The sequence below is a fragment of the Salvelinus fontinalis genome, chromosome 34 (assembly GCF_029448725.1).
Source record: "Salvelinus fontinalis isolate EN_2023a chromosome 34, ASM2944872v1, whole genome shotgun sequence".
In the NCBI taxonomy this organism is placed as follows: domain Eukaryota; kingdom Metazoa; phylum Chordata; class Actinopteri; order Salmoniformes; family Salmonidae; genus Salvelinus; species Salvelinus fontinalis.
This window is the reverse complement of record NC_074698.1, coordinates 21,035,738-21,058,699: the sequence shown is the minus strand read 5'-3', so window position 1 is coordinate 21,058,699 and position 22,962 is coordinate 21,035,738. Positions and strand designations below refer to the sequence as shown.

Sequence of the window (22,962 nt, the reverse complement as noted above, 5' to 3'; positions counted from 1 at the left end):
GTATGTTTCATGTTTTTTTAGTAGCACAGCAAATACTAAATCTCTCATCAAAGCAACGTATGTGAATTGATTGCCCCACATCTATCTTCAGAGTTCGTTCTGTTAGGTGACCAAAACTGGGATATGTTTAACACACCGGCAGTCCTACAATCTAAAATCAATCTCACACAAATTATCAAGGAACCCACCAGGTACAACCCTAAATCCGTAAACATGGGCACCCTCATAGACATTATCCTGACCAACTTGCCCTCCAAACACACCTCCGCTGTTTTAAATCAGGATCTCAGCGATCACTGCCTCATTGTCTGCATCCGCTATGGGTCTGTGGTCAAACAACCACCCCTCATCACGGTCAAATGCTCCCATAAACACTTCTGCGAGCAGGCCTTTCTAGTCGACCTGGCCCGGGTATCCTGGATATTGACCTCATCCCGTCAATAGAGGATGACTGGTCGTTCTTTAAAAGTGCTTTCCTCACCACCTTAAGTAAGCAGGCATAAGCATGCCCCTTTCAACTAAGAACATATATAGCCCTTGGTTCACTCCAGACCTGACTGCCCTCGACCAGCACAAAAACATCCTGTGGCAGACTGCACTTGCATCGAATAGTCCCTGCGATATGCAACTTTTCAGGGAAGTCAGGAACCAATACACACAGTCAGTCAGGAAAGCAAACGCTGGCTTTTTCAACCAGAAATGTGCATCCTGTAGCTCTAACTCCAAAAAGTTTGGGATACTGTAAAGTCCATGGAGAATAAGAGTACCTCCTCCCAGCTACCCACTGCACTGAGGATAGGACATACTGTCACCACCGATAAATCCACGAAAATCGAGAATTTCAATAAGCATTTCTCTACGGCTGGCTATGCTTTCCTCCTGGCTACCCCAACCCCGGCCAACAGCTCCGCACCCCCCGCAGCTAATTGCCCAAGCCTCCCCAGCGTCTGCTTCACCCAAATCCAGATAGCAGATGTTCTGAAAGAGCTGCAAAACCTGGATCCGTACAAATCAGCTGGGCTAGACAATCTGGACCCTCTCTTTCTAAAAGTATCCGCCGCCATTGTTGCAACCTCTATTACCAGTCTGTTCAACCTCTCTTTCATATAGTCCGAGTGTCAAATCGGTTGTCTGGACCTCTGGCAGTTTCTATGGGGGTACCACAGGGTTCAATTCTCGGGCCGACTCTTTTCTCTGTATATATCAATGATGTCGCTCTTGCTGCGGGTGACTCTCTGATCCACCTCTACGCAGACGACACCATTCTGTATACATCTGGCCCTTCTTTGGACAGTATGTTAACAAACCTCCTGTTACGAATCCCGCCGAGGATGGTGCCTCTTCCCGTTCGGGCGGCGCTCGGCGGTCGTCGTCTCCGGTCTACTAGCTGCCACCGATCCCCTTTTCTGTTTCCTTTTGAGTTTGTCTAATTGGTATCACCTGTTTTGTGTTTAGGGTAGGGGGTATTTAAACCCAGTTGGCCCGCCGACTTTTGTGCGGGCTTGTTTTTCTGTTTGTGTTGGTGGTGTTTTGTATAGTGGATTTCAGTCCTACCTATGTTGGACAATATTTTGACGCGCCCGTTGTTTGTGTGGCGTCGCTGTTTATGAGATTATTTCTGGGTGAAATAAAAATCCACTTGATTGAGATTACCCTGCTCTCTGCACCTGACTCCTTCATTTCCACCATCGGAATTGTGACACCTCCAAACGAGCTTCAATGCCATACAACACTCCTTCCGTGGCCTCCAACTGCTCTTAAACGCTAGTTAAACTAAATGCATGCTTTTCAACCGATCGCTGCCCGCACCCGCCCGCCCGACTAGCATTACTACTCTGGACAGTTCTGACTTAGAATATGTGGACAACTACAAATACCTAGGTGGCTGGCTAGACTGTAAACTCTGCTTCCAGACTCATATTAAATATATCCAATCCAAAATTAAATCTAGAATCGGCTTCCTATTTCGCAACAAAGCCTCCTTCACTCATGCCGCCAAACATACCCTCGTAAACTGACTATCCTACCGATCCTCGACTTTGGCGATGTAATTTACAAAATAGCCTCCAACACTCAACTCAGCAAACTGGATGCAGTCTATCACAGTGCCATCCGTTTTGTCACCAAAGCCCCATATACCACCCACCACTGCAACCTGTATGCTCTCGTCGGCTGGCCCTCGCTACATATTCGTCGCCAGACCCACTGGCTCCAGGTCATCTATAAGTCTTTGTTAGGTAAAGCTTCGCCTTATCTCAGCTCACTGGTCACGATAACAACACCCACCCGTAGCACACGCTCCGGCAGGTATATCTTTCTGGTCATCCCCAAAGCCAACACCTACTTTGGCCGCCTTTCCGTCCAGTTCTCTGCTGCCAATGACTGGAACGAATTGCAAAAATCGCTGAAGTTGGAGACTTATATCTATCTCCCTCTCTATTTTTAAACATCAGCTATCTGAGCAGCTAACCGATCGCTGCAGCTGTACACAGCCCATCTGTAAATAGCCCACCCAATCTCTCGACCTCATCCCCATACTGTTTTTATTTACTTTTTTGCTCTTTTGCACACCAGTACTTCTACTTGAACATCATCATCTGCACATCTATCACTCCAGTGTTAATTTGCTAAATTGTAATTACTTTGCCACTATGGCCTATTTATTGCCTTACCTCCTCACGCCATTTGCACACACTGTATATAGACTGTATATAGACTCTATTGTGTTATTGACTGTACGTTTGTTTATTCCATGTGTAACTGTGTTGTTGTTTGTGTCGCACTGCTTTGCTTTATCTTGGCCAGGTCGCAGTTGTAAATGAGAACTTGTTCTCAACTGGCCTACCTGGTTAAATAAAGGTGAAATAAAAATAAATAAATAAAATAAATGTAGGCTTCCAACTATAGGGGGAGAACATTGACATTGCTCTGAGACAAATTGAAAAAATGTTGCTGCATTACTCAGCAAGCTTTTTGCACATTGTTATGATTGCCTCGAGAAAATGAGGTAGAGCGTGATAGTGTGTACATATGTGTGTGCATATGTTTGTGTCTGTGTGCGTCTGTGTGTGTCATTCAAGGCTGCCTAGTGTTTTGAGGTGAGCCAGCAATTGTGTCTCTTCAGCTGAAAGGAAAAAGATAGAAAACGATAAGAAGTCCTCCTGGGTCTAGAATTCTGTTTCTATAAAGTACACACTCCTACACACAGCTCACTACTCCATTTCTTTCCTTATTTGTCAATGCCATCGCAGGCAGAGTAACAATTGTGCCATTTCTTACACAACACCTCCCACTCAACCACAACTTCCATGGTCCTGAGAACACTGAGCAGCTTGCTTTGGATCATCTCCTCATGCACAGAATGTCAATCACTCTTTTGAGTGAATAAATCTAATTAGGACACATGATGTGTAACTGAGGATGCAGTGTCCTCAGCAGACATTTGGGCTCTGGGAGAAGAGATGGGGAACACAGGAAGTGGTGATGTGTGCAGTAACTTTTGGTTTGGTTGCTTCGGTTTTTAATTCACCTGCTTAGCTACTCTAATGGGCTAGAGGGGACTGCTGGTTTATCATTTACAACCAGAATTCTTTCTAATGATGGAGGCAGGCGAGAGATGGGTGACCTTTCAGGCATTGTGGGGGAGGTCTCTCCCTGTCGCAATATCTCTGTAATATACAGAGGTCTGCTGCCACTGGGGATATGCATCAGGGACTGGGACAGAACAGAAATCGTCCCAGACATTTATAACACATTGGCTTGTTTTGTTCTTTGAGGCCCCCACACCAGCCCATTTTTTTCCCCTTAAGGCCCCCATTATAAGCCAATTAATGACCATTTTGTGCAAAAAACACAATTTAGACAGGCCCACTGGGCTCTCTGCCGATGGAGCTATTCTTAAGCCTGCAGTCTCGGCCAAATGTTCCTGGTTTCTGACTTCCATTATAGTGGCTGTTCCTAGAAATGTACAGCAGCTGAGTGGATTCCTGGTGAGGATAGAGGGATTTGCCTGAGAGAGAGCACTGGAATTGCCCGTATGACAGCAAACTAACAGGAGAAAAGCAAGATATAGATTTGTTTCTAACTGCCAGCATTAGCGCCTCTGTTTTAACTGGTGGTCTTGTCAAACATATTCTCTGTATAGGAGGAAGATATTTGTGGTCCAATAGGTTCTATTGTGCCATTATAAACCAGTACTTATCAGATGTTCTCATGCTATAAACGTATGTGACTGATTAATGTGCTGGAACATTTATCCTCCCTTGGGAAAAAGATCACCACACCTTCTAGTTAACAAAAGCATACTTCGGTTATTATCAAGAGGGCATACACCAGGCTACAGATTAAGTGGGCAGAGACTGGTGGAGTGCAATGTCCAAGTGACTCTAGATATAATTCAAAGAGTAGAATCCCCAAAGCCCCCATCTCTCTCTCTCTCTCTCACACACACACAAACACACAGTAATTTATTTCAACACCTCCTACTTTTCTCTCTGGGGCGCCTGCGAGCAGAAGACCCGTTACCTAGTTACAAGCGAGTGATGGTGCAACGAGTAGCCTAATGTAATGTTGGTGGCTTTCAGTGCAGGCTGCCTCTCGGACTGTGAACAGTCAGGTGGAAGTGCGTGTAAAAGAAAGTTAATTCCGTTTTAATTGATTTATTTTATATCGGACACACTAAAGAAAGAACAATTGTGTACCCTATTATTTGCAAGTAAAATTTGGGGGGGTAATTTCTTAAGAGAAAGCACAACTTCACCATTATTTAATCACCCAGCTGTGGATACTTACCGAAAAAACGTGTTTGCAAAAGTGAAAGGTAAGATTTTTTTTAGTCTAATACTAGAGCAATATACACTGAGTATACAAAACATTAAGAACACCTGCTCTTTCCATGACATAGAATGACCAGGTGAATCCAGGTGAAAGCCATGATCCCTTATTAATGTCACTTGTTAAATCCACTTCAATCAGTGTAGATGATGGGTAGGAGACAGGTTAAAGAAGGATTTTTAATCCTTGCGACAATTGAGACATGGATTGTGTATGTGTGCCATTCCAAGGGTGAATGGGCAAGACAAAATATTTAAGTGCCTTTGAATGCAACCTGGTCTCAGAGCATTTCGTATTATTCTGTTTGTAAACCCAAGACACATCATTTAGTATGATATGTTACGTTTTGTATGGTATGTATTAATTTGTGGATTTCCATCACCCACTTCGTGTGATATGTTATGAAATATGATTTATATTATATGTTACAAGTTTGTAAACGTATCATAAGTTACGAATTTGCATAACATATGATCTGTTACAAATAATAGCTAGGTTGCTAACAACAGCTAGCTCGCTAACATTAGCTAGTTTAGGGGTTATGGTTAAGGTTAGGGTAAGGGGGAGGGTTAGCTAAAAGGGGTAAGGTTAAGGTTAGGGTAAGTGTTAGCTAAAGGGGTTAAGGTTAGGGTAAGGATTAGCTAAAAGGGTTAAGGTTAGGGTAAGGATTAGCTAAAAGGGTTAAGGTTAGGGTAAGAGTTAGCTGAAAGGGTTAAGGTTAGGGTAAGGGGAAGGGTTAGCTAAAAGGGTTAAGGTTAAGGTTAGGGTAAGGATTAGCTAAAAGGGTTAAGGTTAGGGTAAGGATTAGCTAAAAGGGTTAAGGTTAGGGTAAGAGTTAGCTAACATGCGAAGTAGTTGCAAAGTAGATAAAAAGTAGTAAGTAGTTGGAAAGTTGCAAATTAGCTAAAATGCTGAAGTTGTCCGTGATGAGATTCGAACTCGCACCCTTTGGGTTGCTAGACGCGTGCTGTTCATCACAGTGTCTCGCCAACATTCCCTAGGTGTGAATTACAGAGGCAAGGTGTTCTTGCAGACCATGCCCACTCCAAACACCCTTCACCCCCCTGCTCGCCTCCTCCCACCAGCCGAAAAAGACCAAAATTATTATAATTTTTTAAAACTTCTTTAGTTTTGATAAGAAAAAAGCTGTGGGGTGATGGACAAGCAGATTGACAGAGCGCAGAGTTGAGGCAGTCTGAGGATGTTTTTAGCACTCAGTCTGGGCGATTGGTGGAAAATCTGGGACAGAGGGCCCGGGGGCAATCAAAAGAAAAAAAACTAGAGCTCAGTTAAAGTTAAAGATCATAGGAGAGCAGACTCACCAATGAACATGATGAGTTCCATCTGTCTGTCCGTAGCTCTGGAGGGACAGTATGTGAGTCAGCAAGCCCTGAAGAGCTATACCCCGTAGAACAACACCCACAGGATTAGGTTAAAAATAATAACATTAATAAATCATCCAAAATGAATTTATAGACATGCTGGATCATCACTCTTTAATTTATTCAAGGCCTCTTGGCAGATTTGAATATGTGGGTAGGACCTCGCTCAGATGGAAAATCTGGGAACCCAGCAGCCTTCACACACACACACACACACACACACACACACTTCCCCACCCATTGAATCTGGCACCTCCCACACACATGCACACTCAGTATGTGTGGTTATGTGGCATCTACAGTCCATACAGAACAAACACACCATGTTAGGAACTTCTGTAGATGGTCCAATGATGTTTGCTGTAATTAGAAAACAATGACTACACTGTTAGAAAAGGGTTCCAAAGGGGTTCCTTGGCTGTCTCCATAGGAGAACCATTTTCAGTTCCAGGTAGAACTGTTTTTTGTTTGAGGTAGAACTCTTTTGGTTTCCATGGAAAGTGTTCTACATGTAACCCAAAAGGGTTGTACCTGGAACCAAAAAGGGTTCATCAAAGGATTCTCCTATGGGGACAGCCAAAGAACCCTTTTAGGTTCTAGATAGCATCTTTTTTTCTAAGAGTGTATATTATGAGTTGTCAGTAGAGCAGTGTCTTAGTGCTGTGACTGTTGGGATGGGATTTTTAGATGAAGGCAGAAATATGGAAGCAGATAAAGTATGTAAACATCTTTGCATAGCAATGACATTGACCTTGGTTCTCACGTGGTCCTGTTTGCGTTCAACACTGAAGGAGAATGATTCGAATGGTGTGTCCAAGCCATACATGGTGGTTATGTACAGATGTAGGATCTTCATTTGAGCCAGTTTGCTACAGCAGGAAAGTAATCATGCAGCAAAAAAGAAATGTGGATTATCATGTGGATTATAGTTAATGGACATTTTTATATGGGTTGATTGATACATTTGTCATAGGGAAAATCAAGTTTGAAGTTCCAAAAGGAAATGACAAAATGCAAAAGTATTTTTAAACCTCAAATACACTACAACTAAAACATTTCCTGCATTGCAGTTCTCCTGCAACAGAGTGATCAAATTAAGATCCTACAACTGTATGATGGTACGTGACTTTGACCCATACCGTTGGCTGCATATTATTCAGTTACTAACATGGTACTGAATCTGTAGGGCACATGCCAACTGATTTGAGGGCTCTATGAATGTTCAGTTTAGATTTCTGTTAGGTTGCTTTAGTTTTGCATGTTGTTTAGCATATCTGATCATTATTTCATAAGAATGTGTGAGGTAGCCTAGTCCCATGCTCTTTGTGCTGTAGCCACCTAACGTTTGGCATGACAACAAGAGAGGAGTTGGCTCAAGCACAAACAAACTGGAAAACCAGGCTATGTGAGGGGTGTTGTGAGCGGAGTTTACCATGTCTGAAGGAATGGATTTATTGGCTATCTAAGTAGTGTTTCCCATACCGACTAATTAACTGATTGGCCCATACAGGTAAAACAAGGCTTTTATCAAGAGGCCTGTCTGCTAGGGCTGTGTTTGGTTTACAGGATATCTTTGCCAACAACTATCTAGACAACTTGTCACAACAGCTATGTTTTACCTCACAAGTGTGATAATTTATTTATTCGTCTTTTATGTAATATATTTTACAGTAAAAACAGATTAAGTGCCAAAATGTAAACCTAGTACTATATGTTAGGAGTGATGCAAGTGCTAGTTGGATTAGTTAGTGTGCTGTGATCATCTATCTGTCAGGAGAATCTTTTGGCCAATTTGTGCTTGAATGCTTTCTGATTGGTGAAAATGTTTAGCTGTATGCTACATTTCAGGGACACTGAAGTCGTTCTGTACTGATAGATACATTATTGTGTTCAGTTCCCTTATTTCCTCAAACAAAGTGGCCTCTAAATCATCAGCTTTTATTGACTCTGACAGTGGCACGACATGGAAAAACAAGATTGATATTTATGAGGCAAGAATCTTTGAGATTGCTTTCCGTTTGAAGGGCAAGATTAGATTGGGTAAAAAAATGGGACTGATACTTAATTAAAAACTGAATGGCCCTTCTCTTTTTTTCAGAGATTTTTTGTGTTCCCTAGAGGGTCACAGCTTGCAAAAAGCGTTATCTGCAAATGCCAGCATGCAAAAATAACAGAAAATAACAGTTCAAGGAAGCAGTGATTATACCTCCCAGGTAGCAAAGGAGGGTGTTCTACATCTAGTCATCCAATTAGTGGGACCAAATAACAGCTGAGAGTCTTCATTCCCATGGACAGCTATTATCACCATTTTATCTGAGATAAAGTAGTTAAAGTAGTCTAGTGTTCAGCAGCCATATAACACTGTGCGTATGCTTCTGGTTCAACTGCAAGTTACCCAAGTTGATGATCACTTGTGATTTATCAGGCCTTTGTTAATGACTGCAGTTATGAAGCTTATGAAATATGTAACTGAAATTATTCAAGCAAATTCATGCATTAAAATGTATTCTGGAGATGCTCTGTTTTTAATAAAAAAATATCTTATTCGTCCCTTAATTGTGTACTTCTTCTTTTACCGTTGCTTGTTTTAGGTTCTTTTTAGCCATTGGTGGAGCATCAGGTACTATCTACAAATGTGGTCAGCTTTTGGGGAGTGACAAGTAATTTATGAAACATTTATAAAAGTAGCTATACATAGTGCCCACTTTAGATTAGGAGCTGCAAAATGGTTGATTAATAATTAATAAATGGTTTCTAAGCAACTACATGAATCGTCATCTGAGGTATTAGTAAGTGCATGTGGACCTACTCACATTTATAAATGCACTCATTAAGAATTCCTAAATATCCCATTCATGATATACAGTGCCTTCAGAAAGTATTCATACCCCTTGACTTATTCCACATTTATATGTGTTACAGCCTGAATTCAAAATGGACTAAATGTATATTTTTTCTCACCCATCTACACACAATACACCATAAAGACAAAGTGAAAACATGTTTTTTGAAATATTAGCAAATCTATTGAAAATGAAATACAGAAATATCTCATTCACTTGAGTATTCACACCCCTGAGTCAATACTTTGTAGAAGCACCTTTGTCAGTGATTACAGCTGTGAGTCTTTCTGGGTAAGTCTCTAAGAGCTTTCCACACCTTGATTGTGAAACATTTGCCTATTATTCTTTTCAAAATTCTTCAAGCTCTGTCAAATTGGTTGTTGATCATTGCCAGACAACCAGTTTCAGGTCTTGCTGTACATTTTCAAGTAGATTTAGGTCAAATCTAACACTCAGGAACATTCACTGTCTTCTTGGTAAGCAACTACAGTGTAGATTTGGCCTTTTGTTATAGGTTATTGTCATGCTGAAGGGTTATTAATCTGACCCAGGTTTTCCTCTAGTCCTTAACAAATACAAGCATACCCATAACATGATGCAGCCACCACTATACTATGGAGAGTGATGTAATGTGTAATGTGTTGTATTGGATTTGCCCCAAACATAACACTTTGTACTCAGGAAAAAAAGTGAATTGTTTTGCCACATGTTTTGCAGTATTACTTTAGCGCCTTGTTACAAACAGGATGTATGTTTTGTCATTTTTCTTATTCCGTACCGGGTTTCTTCTTTTCACTCTGTCAGTTAGGTTAGTATTGTATATTAACTACAATGTTGTTCATCCATCCTCAGTTTTCTTCTATCACAGCCATTAAACTCTGTACCTGTTTTAAAGTCACCATTGGCCTCATGGTGAAATCCCTGGGCGGTTTCCTTCCTCTCCGGCAACTGAGTTAGGACGTGACTGGGTGTATTGATACACTATCCAAAGTGTAACAAATAACTTCACCATGCGCAAAGTGATATTCAATATCTGCCCCCCCATCTATCAATAGGTGTCCTTCTTTGTGGGGCATTGGAAAACCTTCCTGGTCTTTGTGGTAGAATCTGTGTTTGAAATTCACTGCTCGACTGAAGGACCTTACCAGTGGCTTCCCTAAAAAATGTACCTAGAAAAAAAACATAAAATAACTTATCTTTCATCTCTCTGTGTTTCATAATTTTCCTTCAATTCGCAAGAGGATGAATATCTTTCACCGGAGAAAGCATCTTAGCAAGCGAAACAGCGCCCCTCTGTCTCTGTATGTGTGGGCCATCTATGAAGTTAGGCTAGCGAGCAAGCATTTTATCCAGGTAGCCTAGGACATAGACGTTTTGTCAACATGAAAGAGAGGAGGTTAGCATTGGCATTTCTCTACAAGTAGGGTGAATCAACACACACACAGACAAATCAGAACCATGGACAGCCACATCATATTTAGGTTACATTGATTAGAATCAATCATTTTTGGTATCTTTTAGCTGTCACTACTTAGAATATGCTTTGTGGACTTCACCGGACAGAGGTTGCTCTCCGGTTTTGTGATGAAAAGTTAGGCTGAATTTATTCTGCCACTGTGTCCTCTCATAGTCTAGGTCTTAGGCCTATATATCACGGCAGCAAGGCATACTGTATGAACCAGCAGGTTATAGAGCAAACAACGCAACACATAGGTTGTAATGTGTCTTTTTTTCTGGCTTGGCCTCCCAAGTGATTTTACCCACCCACTGCTACTGGACCTTAGTGATGATTATATGTGTGGGGTAGAGAGATGCGGTAGTCATTCAAAAATCATGGTAAACACTATTATTGTACACAGAGTGAGTCCATGCAACTTATTATGTGACTTGTTAAGCACATGTTTACTCCTGAACGTATTTAGGCTTGCCATAACAAAGGGGTTGAATACCTTTTGACTGAAGACATTTCAGCTTTTCATTTGTAATTAATTTGTAAAAATGTCTAAAAACATAATTCCACTTTAATGTTATGGGGTATTGTGTGTAGGCCAGTGAAAATAAATCTGAATTTAATCCATTTTTAATTCAGGCTGTAACACAACATATAACTGTTTTATAAGTACAATAGTAGAACATTATTAATCATTTACAAATTGTGAATATAAATTACTCTTTAGAGATTGCTTACTGACATTTACAAATGTAGGAACAATGATTAATAAATGGTAAACTCTTTTTAAACTGTTTATAAATGATTAATTAAGGGATCGTTATCTCGATGAACTTCATGTTGTATCCATTATCTCAGATGGGCAAAGAGGAGAAATGACAGAAAGTGCTCAGCATTGAGTCAAGGCCCTCGACCAATCGAAGAGCATCAAAATAGACTGGCATCAAAGGCTGTGACACCTGTATCAAAGAGCATGACGAAGCCAAGAGCAGGACTGGGTGGCAGTTGTCAAAAAACATTGGATTGCTGTTGTTTTTTGCTGTTATTGTCGTCTCATTTATATCATGCCCAAGAAAACGAGAGCACTCCCTGTCCCCCAATAACCTTGCCATAGCAACATATCCTCATGACAGTGAAATGAAAGCGCCTATGGAAACATTTTAAAAAACACACTCAGTTGCCAGTTTATTAGGTACACCACCCCATTCACTAAATGGTTCGCTCCATGAGTCACATGGTCACATGGCCATGGCTTGCTATGTAAACCATGCAGACAGGCATCGAGGCATTCAGTTACTGTTCGACTGAACGTTAGAATGGGAAAAACTAGTGATCTAAGCAACTTTGAGCGTGGTATCATTCCAAGATGGCGTAGCAGTTAGGCGTCTTTGTCTTCGTCCTGTCTTGTCACGTGTATATATATTTTTCATTCGCTTTTTCTTCTCATATATATTTCATATATATTTTTTAAATAATTTTTAACCTCAACTCCAACATTGGATTGTTGCAACCCGCCTCACCCAATGTGGTATGGATCTGCTATTTTCTTTACTTTAGAACCAGAACCCCCAACAGAATCTAGCCAGCTAACTAGCTACTAGCTAGTAGTCAGCTAGCCACTGCTAGCGGACATCAGCTAACCTCCTGCCAGTCTGCACAGCGCGATTCAACCCAGAGCATACCGAACCCTTTTCCCCCACATCTCCAGATTCCTACCACAAGCTCTGAACCTTTTTACCTGGATCATCGCAGCTAGCTAGCTGCTATCTGAGTGGCTACTCCTGGCTAACATCTCTGTCCCGAAGCAAGCACCAATTAGCCTGGAGCTAGCCTATGCTAGGCCCATCTCCCGGCTAGCTGAAGAGGTCCATCAGCCACTCCCCACCGATACTTCGCGACTGATCTACCGACGTAATCCGCCCGAGGGGGTTTTCAACAGGCTCCTCCGTCGCGACGTCCCCTGAATGTACATCTGCTAGCCTGCTAGCCGCGGCCCGCTAGCTGTCTAGGATCTCCAATCCAAAACTAAATCTAGAATCAGCTTCCTATTTCGCAACAAAGCATCCTTCACTCATGCTGCCAAACATACCCTATTAAAACTGACTATCCTATCAATCCTTGACTTTGGCGATGTCATTTACAAAATAGCCTCCAACACTCTACTCAGCAAATTGGATGCAGTCTATCACAGTGCCATCCGTTTTGTCACCAAAGCCCTATATACTACCCACCACTGCGACCTGTATGCTCTCGTTGGCTGGCCATCGCTTCATATTTGTCGCCAAACACACTGGCTCCAGGTCATCTGTAATTCTTTGCTGGGTAAAGCCCCGCATTATCTCAGCTCACTGGTCACCATAGCAGCAGTCACCCGTAGCACGTTCTCCAACAGGTATATTTCACTGGTCACCCCCAAAGCCAATTCCTCCTTTGTCCGCCTTTCCTTCCAGTTCTCTGCTGCCAATGACTGGAACGAATTGCAAAAATCACTGAAGCTGGAGACTCATATCTCCCTCACTAACTTTAAGCTCCAGCTGTCAGAGCAGCTCACAGATCACATCTGTAAATAGCCCATCCAACTACCTCATCTCCATACTGTTATTTATTTTTTTGCTCCTTTCCCCAGTATCTCTACTTGCCCATTCATCTTCTGCACATCTATCACCCCAGTGTTTAATTGCTAAATTTTAATTACTTCGCCACTAGAGCCTATTTATTGCCTTACCTCCCTCATTTTACCTCATTTGCACACACTGTATATATACTTTTCTATTGTGTTATCGACTGTATGTTTGTTTATTCCATCTGTAACTCTGTGTTGTTGTTTGTGTCGCACTACTTTGCTTTATCTTGGCCAGGTCGCAGTTGTAAATGAGAACTTGTTCTCAACTGGCCTACCTGATTAAGTAAAGGTGAAATAAAAATGTTAATTAAAGTATGATCGTCGGTGCCAGGCGCGCCAGATCCAGTATCTCAGAAGCAGCCTCCCTCCTGGGCTTTTCACGCACGAGCGTGTCTAGGGTTTACAGAGAATGGTGAGACACACAAAAAACATCCAGTCAGCAGCAGTCCTGTGGGCAAAAACAGCACATTGATGAGAGCTCAAAATAGAATGGCAAGTTAACAGACGTGCCACAAACAGGCAAATAACGGTGCAGTACAACAGTGCTGTGTATCTCGAAATGCACATTTTGTCAATCCTTGTCACGGATGTGCTATTGCAGCAGACAACCACACCGGGTTCCACACCTATCAGCTAAAAACGAACAATATGTTAATAACTGAAGGAAATCAAGGCATTAGTGACAATGTTATGTTCATAACCCAAGGATAAAGATAAATGCAATGGCTTCCCTCTCTTCTCCATGTGGAGCTGAAGACTTCAGAGCGTGATCTTGTTAGCGTGATCTGTCATGTGTGCCATTGATTTGGTTCTGTTTGATTTATGTCAGCAATCCCAAAGCATTCCTTCTCCCTGGTGTCTCCGCAGCTCGGGGAAACCAGCACCAATGTTGGAGGATGGTAAATGTATGCACCTCGCATGAAAATAATCAAACAATTTAGAATATAGAAATTGTGCGATGGAGGAAAGTGCTCTTAGTCAAAATGAATCATTTAAGAAATATACTCTGAGAACACCTTCCTAATATTGAGTTGCATCCCCCCTTTTGCCCTCCGAACAGCCTCAATTCATCGGGGCATGGACTCTACAAGGTGTCGAAAGTGGATGGATGTCCGTTATGTGGTGGACCATTCTTGATACACATGGGAAACTGTTGAGCATGAAAAACCCATCAGCGTTGAAGTGGATTTAACAAGTGACATCAATAAGGGATCACAGCTTTCACCTGGATTCACCTGATCAGTCTGTCCTAATGTTTTGTACACTCAGTGTATATACTGTACAATATTTCTCTTCAACCCTTAAAACATCTGTTTATCTCTCACGTTCCATTGCCAGTACATTTTCACAGTTGGTCTTCATGTAGCTCCCTCAGATCAGAACCTGAGCGTCAGTGAGGTGGAAAGCCTGCTTTGAATCTGCTTCACCTCAGCTTCCAGATTTTGAAGTGATGATAACCTTTTATTGAACTGAGGAAACAGTCAGTGTTTGATGAACCCTATCAATGAGCTCAGCTCACATCTGTGCTATTATAAGTAGAGTTTTGATTTTCCTGAAAAAAATTCATTAAATTACATTTCCGAAAACAGAGAAAATATTATTATGCATATTTCATGGGACAGAAACGAATAGATTTGAAAACCATGATAATATGCAAAATGGGATTACATTTAACTGTGGTGATAGATATGACATGTTCTAACCCACTTGGTACAGATGTCCGTTCAACTACTATTTTTTATGTGTATTTGGTTGAATTGTCAACTAATGTGAAGTCAACGTGAAAACAACAAAAAATTGCCCAATGACGTTGGATTTAGGTTAAAAGTTTGGTGAAAAAACTGCAAAATTCCCTGACGTTGATGACTTTTTGCAAATCCAATCAGTTTTCCACATTGATTCAACACCATCACATGTAGTTATTTTTTATGACATGGAAACAACCTTGATTCAAACAGTTTTTGCCCAGTGGGAAGTCCCTAGAATTCATGTGTATGTGTCCATTTTGTAGTTCAGTACATTCATTGCTGACCAAATGCCTCTCTTGTGATGATGGTACCTATGACACAGGACCAAGTACCAAGGGACAAAGGATGACCTGCTTGACCCAGGTCGTTATGTTAAATCAATACATCATCTTCTTAAGTATTTTTTTTTTAAATCACATTTTTGCAAGTGATTTAAAACTATATACATTGCTGTTACAGCTTCTTAGCATAAAGAGATGAATCCAGGGTCATTACTATATGTGTTTTCATGAGATCTACACAGTATGATGGAAGGGGGTAGATAGAGAGAGAGAAAGCCAGGTGTTAATTTGTTCCAGAACCCCTACACGTCATCAGTAGTGGATATTTACCCAGCATGGCACTGCGACTCCACAGCTAGATACAAAAAGGGCCCTCCAAAGCCTTTGAGCTTACCTGAGCTTTCTCCCGTCTCACATTAACTGTGCACACATACACACACTCCATATTTACATTCACACAAGTACATACACACCGATGACAGCATATGTGTGGGCAGAAGAGCTACACACAGTGGTCTGTGGTGCACCAGAGTACCTAGCTACCAATAAAATGTCAATTATTAGCCCCAGCAGTGGCTGTTTGTGGGAACACACTCTGTTTAATTTGTCTGAGGGGTCAATAGCCACAAAGAGAAGCCAAACACAGGTGTTGCGATCTGGTTAATTTCTCTCCATGCCCTCACTCCTTGTCTGGCCTTAATTATTTCCTGTCTGACTCATGCTGGGCTGCGTACCTAGTGACATCCCGTTTGGGTGTCCTTTTTCATAATTTCATACTTATCATTTAATTTAACCTCCACCACCTGCTGCTCTTTTTTGTTTTGTTTCATCTTCCACTGTCATTGTTTCCCCAGCTCTTCATTTGTCTTGAGACTTGTTTTAACAACAGCTTTTCACACAGCCAGACACTGATGTCTTCTTCTCTCATGTACCTCATGCTTCTGGGAATTTACCAAACAAGGCTTTCACCTGAATGAAGTGCAAGAACACAATTAAAGCTGTTTGGAAAACCCTCAATGACGTATTGTCTGGCTACTATTGTGCCTTGGCCCTGAAAGAGCCCATAACAGGCATAACAGACATAAAGCCGCTGTCAAGTCGGTCACATCCCTTTAAAGGTCCCTTTTAATTTGTGTCTCTCCTTCTCTCCATTAAGCTACAGATGCTTCTCAATAAAAGATGAGATATGAAAGATCTCCTCAGTTTAATAAGTCTTTCTGGTCTCTCCACAGGACAGATAGGTGGGAGTTGAGAGAGGCAGACAGACCTGCTCCTCCATCTCTCCTGCCTGGACTTCTGCTCGCCGCCCCCTCAGAGATGTCGGAGGACATGTGGGAGAACAGAACAGTCTCCAGCCCTTACCCCGACCTCCCCCTGTCTTTGCTACTATGCAACGACACCCTCCTCAATGACACCCTCCTCAACGACACCCTCTTCAACTGTATCAACTCCACCAACATTCCAGAGATGCCATTAGGACCCAGTGTAGCAGGGGTCCTCATCCCACTCATCTACATCATCGTCTGTGTCATCGGCCTTGGTGGGAACAGCCTGGTCATCCACATTGTGCTGCACTACTCCAAAACGGAGTCTGTGACTAACATCTACATCCTGAACCTGGCCATCGCTGATGAGCTCTTCATGCTGGGCCTGCCCTTCCTGGCTGTCCAGAACACCCTCCAGTTTTGGCCCTTTGGCTCCTTTATGTGCCGCCTGGTCATGACCGTGGACTCCATCAACCAGTTCACCTCCATCTTCTGCCTGACCGTCATGAGCATTGACCGCTACCTGGCAGTGGTCCATCCCATACGCTCCTCCAAGTGGCGGCGGCCGCAGGTGGCCAAGGTGGTCAACGGCACAGTGTGGGCCATCTCCTTCCTGGTGGTCCTGCCTGTGGTAATCTTCGCCAACGTCCACAAGACGGGCGGCACCTGCAATATCTCCTGGCCTCGGCCGGCCGACATTTGGCGGGCGGCTTTTATCATCTACACGTCCACAGTGGGTTTCTTCTGCCCACTCCTCATCATCTGCCTCTGCTACCTGCTCATCGTCTTCAAGATTCGCAGCTCTGGCAAGAAGGTCCACGCCACGTCCACCAAGCGCAGGAAGTCGGAGCGTAAGGTGACGCGCATGGTGGTGATCGTGGTGGCCGTGTTTGTCTTCTGCTGGTTGCCCTTCTACGCCCTCAACATTCTCAACCTGCTGGTGTCTCTGCCATCAGAGTACCCGGGCCTCTACTACTTTGTTGTGGTAATGGGCTACGCCAACAGCTGCGCCAACCCCATCGTCTACGGCTTCCTGTCAGAAAACTTTAAGCGGGGCTTCCGCAAGGCCCTGTGTCGCTCCTCACGCAAGGTGGAGAGCCACGACCTGACAGAGCGCCAGCAGCAGCAGGAGGAGAGAGGTAGGGTGCTGAAGCCCCGAGAGAGCTTGAGGAGGGTCGTAGGAGATGAGGAGGAGGAAGAGGATGATGAAGACAGGGAGGACGTCACAGAGATGACAGAGATCTGTAGGATCGCCCAGAATGGGAACGGACATCCTGAGAGTTCCCAGGCCCTGTTAACACCCAAGGCACCAGCTCCAGGGGCATCTGAGCATGTGGCATCCCCAGAAAGGAAAGCCAAAGCTGGTGACATTGGTGGGAAAGGCCCAAGCTTGGGGCCTCCAGCATCCCTGCATAATGGACACACAAATGGGAGTGTCAAACCACTGCCAGAGGAGCCAGTGGAGAAGAACACCTCACTGGAGATAAGCTACCTATAATGTAAATTAACTGTCTCTGAAGTCAGTTACCTGATGAAACTTGCATTAATATTTTGTAGCATTCATGTAATGTCTATGGAAAAAGTGTGGCTAAAGTGTGGCTCTATTTAAATGTACAGCGCTATACACATATAGAGAAGAGAAGCACTCTGCAAGGCCATAGCACCTTTTATAATTTATTGCTACATTTCTGATCAATGGGCTGAGAGCGTTTGAACTGCATCAAGCCAATGGAATTTGTGTTACAATGACTTGATACTGCCTGTAAAACGGTGTACATACTAGGTTGTTTCTGAAGACATTTGTACAATTTCAATCTGTGTTTATATGTTTTACCACATGATCACTGTATGTACATAATGTATGTGCCTTTTTCCAAACTTATCTGACATATCTGATTGTAATTGTATTACATTTTTACTGCACAATGTGACAATCAATTATATATAGATGAATGTAGCGTCACTTTTATATCCTAGTCATTCACCTCGCTACACCTTAGCTGGAGGAACAGAGAAAAGAAGAAAAAGAAGGCACCTTCTATTCCATGCCAACAGAATGGTCCTACACTCTTAGAACAAGGGTTCCAAAAAGGTTACAAAGGGGTTCTTTGGCTGTAGATAGCACCTCTTTTTCTAAGACTGTACCACTTGTTTGTTTAGATTTTTGAGGTGCACAATCAGAGGAGGAAACAGGTGCCCTGATTGGCATTAAATCAAACAGTGGTTGTAGATTTTTGAGGGTTTATTTTGCTTGTGTGTTGTGAGCCGTGGTTGTGTTTGTACTGCTGCTATATGGGGGAAGAAAAGGGCTCTGGAAAGAGTTGGCAACTTGGCATCCGGTGACAGTGTCTCATGTTACTGAATATCAAGGTGGAATATCTGGTGACAGTGTCTCATGTTACTGAATATCAAGGTGGAATATCTGGTGACAGTGTCTCATGTTACTGAATATCAAGGTGGAATATCTGGTGACAGTGTCTCATGTTACTGAGTATCAAGGTGGAATATCTGGTGACAGTGTCTCATGTTACTGAATATCAAGGTGGAATATCTGGTGACAGTGTCTCATGTTACTGAGTATCAAGGTGGAATATCTGGTGACAGTGTCTCATGTTACTGAATATCAAGGTGGAATATCTGGTGACAGTGTCTCATGTTACTGAATATCAAGGTGGAATATCTGGTGACAGTGTCTCATGTTACTGAATATCAAGGTGGAATATCTGGTGACAGTGTCTCATGTTACTCAATATCAAGGTGGAATATCTGGTGACAGTGTCTCATGTTACTGAATATCAAGGTGGAATATCTGGTGACAGTGTCTCATGTTACTGAATATCAAGGTGGAATATCTGGTGACAGTGTCTCATGTTACTGAATATCAAGGTGGAATATCTGGTGACAGTGTCTCATGTTACTGAATACCAAGGTGGAATATCTGGTGACAGTGTCTCATGTTACTGAATATCAAGGTGGAATATCTGGTGACAGTGTCTCATGTTACTGAATATCAAGGTGGAATATCTGGTGACAGTGTCTCATGTTACTGAATATCAAGGTGGAATATCTGGTGACAGTGTCTCATGTTACTGAATATCAAGGTGGAATATCTGGTGACAGTGTCTCATGTTACTGAATATCAAGGTGGAATATCTGGCGACAGTGTCTCATGTTACTGAATATCAAGGTGGAATATCTGGTGACAGTGTCTCATGTTACTGAATATCAAGGTGGAATATCTGGTGACAGTGTCTCATGTTACTGAATATCAAGGTGGAATATCTGGTGACAGTGTCTCATGTTACTGAATATCAAGGTGGAATATCTGGTGACAGTGTCTCATGTTACTGAATATCAAGGTGGAATATCTGGTGACAGTGTCTCATGTTACTGAATATCAAGGTGGAATATCTGGTGACAGTGTCACGTATTACTGAATATCAAGGTGGAATATCTGGTGACAGTGTCTCGTATTACTGAATATCAAGGTGGAATATCTGGTGACAATGTCTCATGTTACTGAATATCAAGGTGGAATATCTGGTGACAGTGTCACGTATTACTGAATATCAAGGTGGAATATCTGGTGACAGTGTCTCATGTTACTGAATATCAAGGTGGAATATCTGGTGAGAGTGTTCAATTTGCTTGAGGGCATACCAAGGTTGCACATATATGATTGTTGCTGTGTTGTTGTTCAACACTTGACCCTCTGGTTTCTGTAACTCTCAGCCTATATAGTATGCCATTTGAAAGGTCAAGGAACATCAGAGTTCCTATACACTGATTGTTTCTTTTAAGAATTACTTTTTCCTTTTTTTTTGAATGCTATCTGGCAGCTATGACAGGGGAGCCACATTGGAGGCATTGAGGTTGAACAGAGAGGATATGAGAATATAGACAGATAAGATATGAGCATGAATGGCTGAAATCACAACATTGTAGGGATGGTATCCCCAATATCTGACATCTAGGTGATTCATATGACTAAATGTGTAATAAATCTATTTGTTTTATCATAGATATTTACTTGGACAACAAAAGGAGCGCAGAATGTAAAAATAGTGGATGTTCTCTTTAGAGGTCTAGTTCATCAGGGGAAAAGACTACTGTAAATCATGCACAGACCAAGCCATGAAAAAGAAACTGGTACTGTCGGTGCACACAGAATATGCATTATTAGACCGTTACACCAGAGTTATCACAAATCCACAAACCCTCATAAACCATTTTGCCCAGTGGAGTGGAAGGAATTAGGTGAAACCACACTGACCAACACATGAAGTGCCTCAGTATATTGTTACACTCCACCAACATTGTTGACTCTTGTGTCCCTTTCACTGCATTCAATGATACAAATAGCAGTGTATTGTAGAAAGCAGTTAACTCACTTGAACAATGCTACCTGATCCATGATAAATCAATTTCTGCTGCCACACTCCCACACACACACTCTCTCTCACACAGCTGCATTAAGAGGTGTGAAAACATCATTAAAGGCTTATGAAAAGTGAATTGTTTCACTAATGTCATGCTTGCAGTTCCGCTGTGCAGACTTGTGACAAAGCAGCATACTGTGAAGTGTTGTATAATTGCCACTGTTCTGTAAAATATACACTTGTTTACTCATGCTTGAGTTGTATACGGGATTATTCTATCAAATGTGATTTTTGTTTCCCACTGTTTGTGTGATCTTTCCTCAGTGATAATCAGCGCAGTGCTTATTGTAGACAGAGGGGAGGCAAGCAGCTCACCACCTGATTGGCCGACGGGTGGTATCTTTAAGAATCTGTGTGATTCATTGTCCGCTCTCTCCACCCACAGAAATCCACCTAAGTATGATATGGGCACACAAAGAAGCAAACAGAACCGCAGGTGACTCTGATAACACTGATATTATTCACTTTTTCTGGCAGTGGCTACTATGGAAACACCATGTAAACAGTGCCTGTTGCGCAAGGGTAAGAACACAACAGAGTCCTGAAAGTCAGAGAATAGGCATGGTATTTATCTAATCCAGATGTGCTATTTGGTTTGGGATTAAATCTCTCAATCCAAGGGCAACACACATGCATTGACATGTTCTCAGCTAACTATCCGTAGAGGATCATTCTGTGGTGTGCCTATTGCGTTCCAATGGGCCATGCCAAAACACCATCAGTGTTATTGTGCCTCTTTTTTTTGATGATGTCTCAAGCATCTCATTGTGCCAATGCAATCTGACAGTTTAAGCATTGCTCAAAGAGACAGCTGGGGGATAAGTAGATGGTTTGCTGATGATTTGTGGGAGAAGGGACTGTTCTGGCAGATGAGGTGTGGGAGAAGGGACTGTTCTGGCAGATGAGGTGAGGGAGAAGGGACTGTTCTGGCAGATGAGGTGAGGGAGAAGGGACTGTTCTGGCAGATGAGGTGAGGGAGAAGGGACTGTTCTGGCAGATGAGGTGAGGGAGAAGGGACTGTTCTGGCAGATGAGGTGTGGGAGAAGGGACTGTTCTAGCAGATGAGGTGAGGGAGAAGGGACTGTTCTGGCAGATAAGGTGTGGGAGAAGGGACTGTTCTGGCAGATGAGGTGAGGGAGAAGGGACTGTTCTAGCAGATGAGGTGTGGGAGAAGGGACTGTTCTGGCAGATGAGGTGTGGGAAAAGGGGCTGTTCTGGCAGATGAGGTGTGGGAGAAGGGACTGTTCTGGCAGATGAGGTGAGGGAGAAGGGACTGTTCTGGCAGATGAGGTGTGGGAGAAGGGACTGTTCTGGCAGATGAGGTGAGGGAGAAGGGACTGTTCTGGCAGATGAGGTGTGGGAGAAGGGACTGTTCTGGCAGATGAGGTGTGGGAGAAGGGACTGTTCTGGCAGATGAGGTGTGGGAGAAGGGACTGTTCTGGCAGATGAGGTGAGGGAGAAGGGACTGTTCTGGCAGATGAGGTGTGGATTTTGTACTCTGCCTGGTGGCTCTTTTCTTGATTGTCATTCTTGAAGTTGCTGTGTTTTGTGCATCAGCAGGAGCAAATCCCTAAATGTAATCGGATTAATAAAATAAAAAGTTGCTCTGGATAAGACCATCTGCTAAGTGACGTAAATGTAAAATGTAAAAATAAAGATTTTGTGGCTGTGAAACGGCTGTCTGTTTGATTGACTGCGTTCGTTATTCTAAACAAGTGGAAACAATCCATAACAACCAAAGTCATAATATTTAGCTTTGGCAAAATGTCTTAACGTAGCCTAATAGTAATCATCATATTTCTTAACATAGATGGAGTTTCTGTGCTTTACTATACACTCCTGGGAGTATATGCCAGCTCTTAACTCAATCCACTGGTGAAGTACTTCAATTAAATATTTTCAATCCCATTTATTTCCAAACTCGCTTATCCAAAAGGTCTTTTCTGCAAAGATTACAAGCAGCAATGACAAAATCTGTCCCGCCGGTCTCACAATGGAACAGCATGTAAAGTAATAGGTATTCACTCACCACACATTGTATTTCTCCTCAAGTAAAAACGTAGGTTGACACACGGAAATCACATTTGGCAGAGACATG

At 42.6% G+C, this 22,962-nt stretch overlaps 1 protein-coding gene across 1 annotated transcript; it reads left to right on the top strand.

Annotated features, from left to right (window-relative positions):
* Window positions 1-4,529: 4,529 nt before the first annotated feature.
* LOC129833469 (somatostatin receptor type 5-like) lies at window positions 4,530-18,917 on the top strand. Its single transcript, XM_055898098.1, has 2 exons — window positions 4,530-4,819; window positions 16,393-18,917. The coding sequence occupies exon 2, from the start codon at window positions 16,478-16,480 to the stop codon at window positions 17,921-17,923; it is 1,446 nt and encodes a 481-aa protein (XP_055754073.1). The 5' UTR covers window positions 4,530-4,819; window positions 16,393-16,477; the 3' UTR covers window positions 17,924-18,917.
* Window positions 18,918-22,962: the final 4,045 nt, after the last annotated feature.